This window comes from Nicotiana attenuata, chromosome 2 (genome assembly GCF_001879085.1).
Source record: "Nicotiana attenuata strain UT chromosome 2, NIATTr2, whole genome shotgun sequence".
Classification (NCBI taxonomy): Eukaryota; Viridiplantae; Streptophyta; class Magnoliopsida; order Solanales; family Solanaceae; genus Nicotiana; species Nicotiana attenuata.
Window position 1 is genome coordinate 92,525,462 of NC_031990.1, and position 5,285 is coordinate 92,530,746.

The 5,285-nt window shown below is 41.7% G+C and overlaps 1 protein-coding gene across 1 annotated transcript; it reads left to right on the forward strand.

Annotated features, from left to right (window-relative positions):
• On the forward strand, positions 464 to 1,129 carry LOC109222223. Its single transcript, XM_019386599.1, has one exon. It carries the CDS (start codon positions 464 to 466, stop codon positions 1,127 to 1,129), a length of 666 nt encoding a protein of 221 aa, XP_019242144.1.

Sequence of the window (5,285 nt, forward strand, 5' to 3'; positions counted from 1 at the left end):
ATAGTAAGGGAGAACTACCCTTCAGATATCTAGGGGTACCACTGAGCACTAAGAAACTATTAATAATCCAATGCGAGCCTCTAATCGATCGAATGCTGAGTAGAATACAATGCTGGACAACGAAGTTTCTATCCTATGTTGGAAGAGCAGTGTTAATTAAGAGTGTACTGGTTGCAATCCAAAACTTCTGGGCTCAAATTTTCATCCTTCCTAAGAAGATCATTCAGTTCATCAACACTATATGCAGAAGATTTTTATGGTCAGGCAATGCAGAACCTACAAAGAAGGCACTGATTGCATGGGAAAAACTATGCTGGCCAAAGGTAGCATGTGGCTTAAACTTCATTAATGTGGAGCTATGGAATAAAACAGCTATCTGTAAGCTGCTATAGAATATATGCAAAAAGAAAGACAAGCTCTGGGTTCAATGGGTCAATATGTATTACATAAAGGGGAAACCAGTATGGACACAACGCCAAAGAATGCATCATTGGTCATACAGAAGATCTTCAAGGCAAGAAAGTATTTTGACACTGCTGGATATACAGAGGAGGAGGTGAAGAGAATGGAAAATTTCTCTATAAAGCACATGTACAAATCTATGCAAGGGGAATTTCAGAAAGTACCATGGAGGAGATTAATCTGCAACAACTATGGATTACCAAAGTGGAAGTTCATTTTAAGATTGGCAATACAGGAAAGGCTAGCCACAAAAGAAAGGCTAGCAAGATGGGGGATACAGATTGATACCACATGCTCACTATGTCAAAGAGAGATTGAAACAGTACAACACTTATTTTTTGAATGTGAGTTGACAGCAACCATATGGCAGCAACTCTTAAAATGGCAAGGAATCCAAAGAACAAAGTTAGGCTGGAAAGAAGAGCTGGCATGGATAGAAAGAAGAGCTAAAGGTAGAAGTGGAGGAGCAGAACTATGCAGAATGTCCTTAGCAGCAGCAGTTTATCATATCTGGCAAGAGAGGAATAATGTTATTTTCCAACAGAAAAATAGACCAACTAAAGCCATAATCAGATCAATCATCCAGGAAATTCATGTTAAAGCTACCATATTCCCTAGGCTAGGAAGGACTATGAGCACTTTGAATTGGTACCCTGATGTAATGTAACAGTGCTAAACATAGAAATGTTGAAGAGTAGGAAGGGTAGTAAAATCCTAACTGGGGCTGCATGTCCAGTGGGCGTATAGAAAGCAGGAAGTTCAGTTTTGACTATGCTGTAAATATTTACACTTGGTAAATAAAATCATTTAATTACCAAAAAATAAGGCAAATGCCATTAGCGACTCTTTTATAATTATTGTCGTTTTAGTTGAGATTTGGTTCATTTATCATATTAATGAAATGATATAGTTATTGGCATCGGTTTTCTCCAAATTTATATGTCGCTTAGGCCTACCTCGGGTACAATGAGGTCCCCAAACTAGGAGGCGAATTTATAATTCCACGATATGTGTTTAAATACCGCAAACATCCTTTTAATACTCCTTACTAACTTGTTTACCTTTTTGTTTTCTTCTTTTCTTTATTTGTTTATTTCCATTTCCTAAGGTTGGTTCGTCCATACTGGCATCATCAGCATATCATACCAGATCCAGAGGTCCTTCACCTCCTCCTCCTCCAAGTGATCCTAAAAGCAAAGGAAAATCCAGAATGGATGATACAAGCAATATCTGGAAAGATAACGCTACGCATGAGGAGAACATCAAGACTTCAGATGGTCGGAGTACTCCGGCACAGAATGACTTGGTTTTGCAGTTGGAACAGAAGATACTGGAGTTACAAGGGGAACTTGAGCAGGTCCGGAACTTGGCAAACCTTTACCTTACCCTTAACGTCCCCGACGTCAACCAACAAAACATCAAAAACCCAGCACCTCCCCAGAACACACAAAACTAGCAAAGTCCTCCCGCACGTCACCAATATGCTACACCTCCTCAAAATCCCAATCCTCCACCAGCACCGACTCCTCCACAACATCATCACCATCCAACCCAGTATTCACAAACCACCACCTACCACACTCCTCAAAATGCAGCACAACCTACCCCTGATCCCCAAAACTCAACCAATGACCACCACTATGCCCAAATTCCTAGAGTCCATCAAAGCAACCCCATATATGTGGAAAGCTTACCCCACACTCCACATCAAACCTTATACATATCCGAATCCGCCGAGAAGGAACTGCTCATCAAGAACATGGCAAAGGAACTCAAGAAGCTTACTAGTCGAGTCCAAGGTGTTGAAGATGGTAAAGGCATCGAAGGTTTGAATTATGAAGATTTGTGTATCCAGCCGGACGTAGAACTACCAGAGGGTTACAAACTTCCTAAGATCAAAATGTTCTACGGAACAGGTGATCCGAAGGTACATTTGAGAACATATTGTGACAAGCTCGTAGGGGTAGGTAAAGACGAAAGAATCCGCATGAAGTTGTTCATGAAGAGCCTCACTGGAGATGCCCTGTCCTGGCACATCAGTCAAAACCCGAAGAAATGGGTTAATTGGGTAAATATTTTGTTAGATTTCATGGATCGGTTCAGGTTTAATATAGAAAATGCGCCAGGCGTCTTCTATAGTAAGAATCTTAAGAAGAAACCCACAGAAACTTTCCGCGAGTATGGTACTCGATGGAGACCAGAAGCTGCAAAAGTAAGGCTAGCACTGGAAGAAGAACAGAAGAATAATTTCTTCGTCAGAGCTCAAGATCCATAATATTATGAGAGGTTGATGGTTATTGAAAACCATAAATTTTCTGCCATCATCAAATTAGGAGAAAGAATAGAAGAGGGAATTAAAAGAGGGATGGTGACAAATTTTGAGGCACTCCAAGCTACAAACAAAGCCTTGCAGTCAGGAGGTATATCTAAAAATAAAGAAGTTGGTGCACTAATGGTAGCCCAAGGTCCAAAATCTCCTCTTACATACCAAACCCCACCACCCACATATCAGCCTTCACCTCCCAGATACCAACAACCCGCCGCCACCAACCATACTTATAACACACAACCAACATATTACCAGTCACCACCACCAGCTTGCCAAAACTACCAAAAACCCAGACCAAATTTTGACCGTAGAACACCCAGACAATACACTCCTATTGCTGAACCCATCGATCAGTTGTATGAGAGACTGAAAGCTGCCGGTTATGTCACCTCCATTCCCGTTGTTGCTATGTAAAACTCTTCCCAATGGGTTAATCCAAACAAGACATGTGCCTATCACTCGGGCATGAAGGGTCATACTATTGACGAATGTCGCACTTTAAAGGATAAGATCCAGACACTGATTGACACCAAGGCTATACAAGCAAAAGAGATTGCACCAAATGTCCGCAATAACCCCCTCCTAGATCATAGAGGCGAAGGGGTAAATGTGATAGAAACTAATGAAGAATGGGATCCGGAAGGATCGATCGGGCTCATTCGTGAAGGGGATGAACCTAAAATACCTCCAGTCACTCTCACACCTATTATAGTGCAGATTCAGTCACCGATTGAGGTTGAAATAGCCACGCCAACTCTGTTTGAGGTTAAAGCAACAACGCCCTTAGACGCACCAACTCTGTTTGAGGTGGAGGTAACCGCGCCCTTCATAGTGACGGTAGCACCCACACCGTCCTTTAAATCCAATGCTATACCATGGGACTATGCTGGAGAGGCAAGAAGAAAAGGAAAGGGAAAATGGAAGAAACCGGTGCAGCGCAAGGCATGATCAGGACTGGTAGGGTTTACATGCCCGAGCATTTGGGAGGAACAAATAAAGAAGCTGCTCCCAAGTAGCCTATCATTGAAACTTGCCTGGATGATCTTTAGAGAAAGGTACAAGCAAGAGAGTATTCTATGGTTGATCATCTTAACAAAACCCCCGCTCAGATATCCATTCTATCGCTACTACATAATTCTGAAACGCATAGGAATGCATTGATGAAAGTGTTGAACGAAGCTTATGTACTCAATAACATCACTAGCGGAGAAATGGCCAACATGGTAGGACAGGTGTTGGAAAGTCACAAGATCACTTTTCACAAAGACGAGCTACCACCAGAAGGACTGAGTCACAACAGGGCACTACATATCATAGTGCAGTTTGAGAATAAATTCATCGCCAAGGTCCTGATAGATGGGGTTTCGAGTCTCAACATTTGTCCATTGACTACTTTGAAGAGGTTGGGTAAAGGTTTGCGTGAGATACGAGCAAGAACTATGAACGTGAAAGTATTCGATGGGTCCCAAAGGGCCACAATTGAGGAGATCAACCTATGTTTGCAGATGGGCCCGACTTGGTTTGACATTGAATTTCAAGTATTGGACATATCCGCCACATACAATCTGCTGTTGGGATGACCGTGGATACATACTGCTGGGGCTGTAGCCTCCACTCTACATTAGGCTGTGAAGTTTGAATGGAATCATCAGAAAGTAATCATCCACAGGGATAGAAGTAATCCCATTTACACTAATCAGACTGTTTCGGTCGTCAAAAATAGAAGGAAGTTTCATGGAGAAACGTACCATCGCATTGAGCGCGTCAATGCAATTGAGAAAGACAAATGGTGGAGTAATAAGATTTAAAGCATATTGTCATGGACAGGGTATGAACCCGGCAAGGGTCTCGGCAAGAATCTTCAGTGTATCACTAAACCAATACAACCAAAGCGTCACGATACAACCTCTGGACTTGGATATCAGTACACCTGGTAGGAGTACGATGATTGGTCACCGCCATGGTGTGGTCCTTATTACCCTCTTGAACAGCCAATACCGCATTTGCACCAGACATTTCAACAGGCTGACGTGATATGGGGATCAGAGGAAGATGAAGCTTTAGCTGGCCTAAGGAATCTATTTCTGGATGATGAAGATATGGACTGCAATGCAATAGTTGAGGAGGAGGAGGAAGACCTTACAATTCAGACCCTGGAAAAAGGGGCTATTCTCAAGAACTGGACTGCTGCACTGTCCCGGGCCCGTTGAGTTCCTGGGTAGCCTGGCAATTAGCATGATCTATTTCTAAAAGCATTTTTTATACATTTAAGACAGTTTTAGTAATTTGTTTTGGACGTATTTTGTTTTGAAATAATTGCTCGAGTCATCGAGCTGTACTTATTTTAATGTTTCAAGATTTATGTAATGCATTGCTATTTTAGTATTTATATTATCCTTTATATTTTCTCTCTACAACATTATTATTACTACTTATCTTGATGAACCAACGACTGTTACATGTAATGAGACAATGCAACATAAGGATAGTGATT

Bases quoted from the DNA above. Each gene is read 5' to 3' on its own strand.
- LOC109222223 (XM_019386599.1), top strand. From the start codon at position 464: ATGGACACAACGCCAAAGAATGCATCATTGGTCATACAGAAGATCTTC.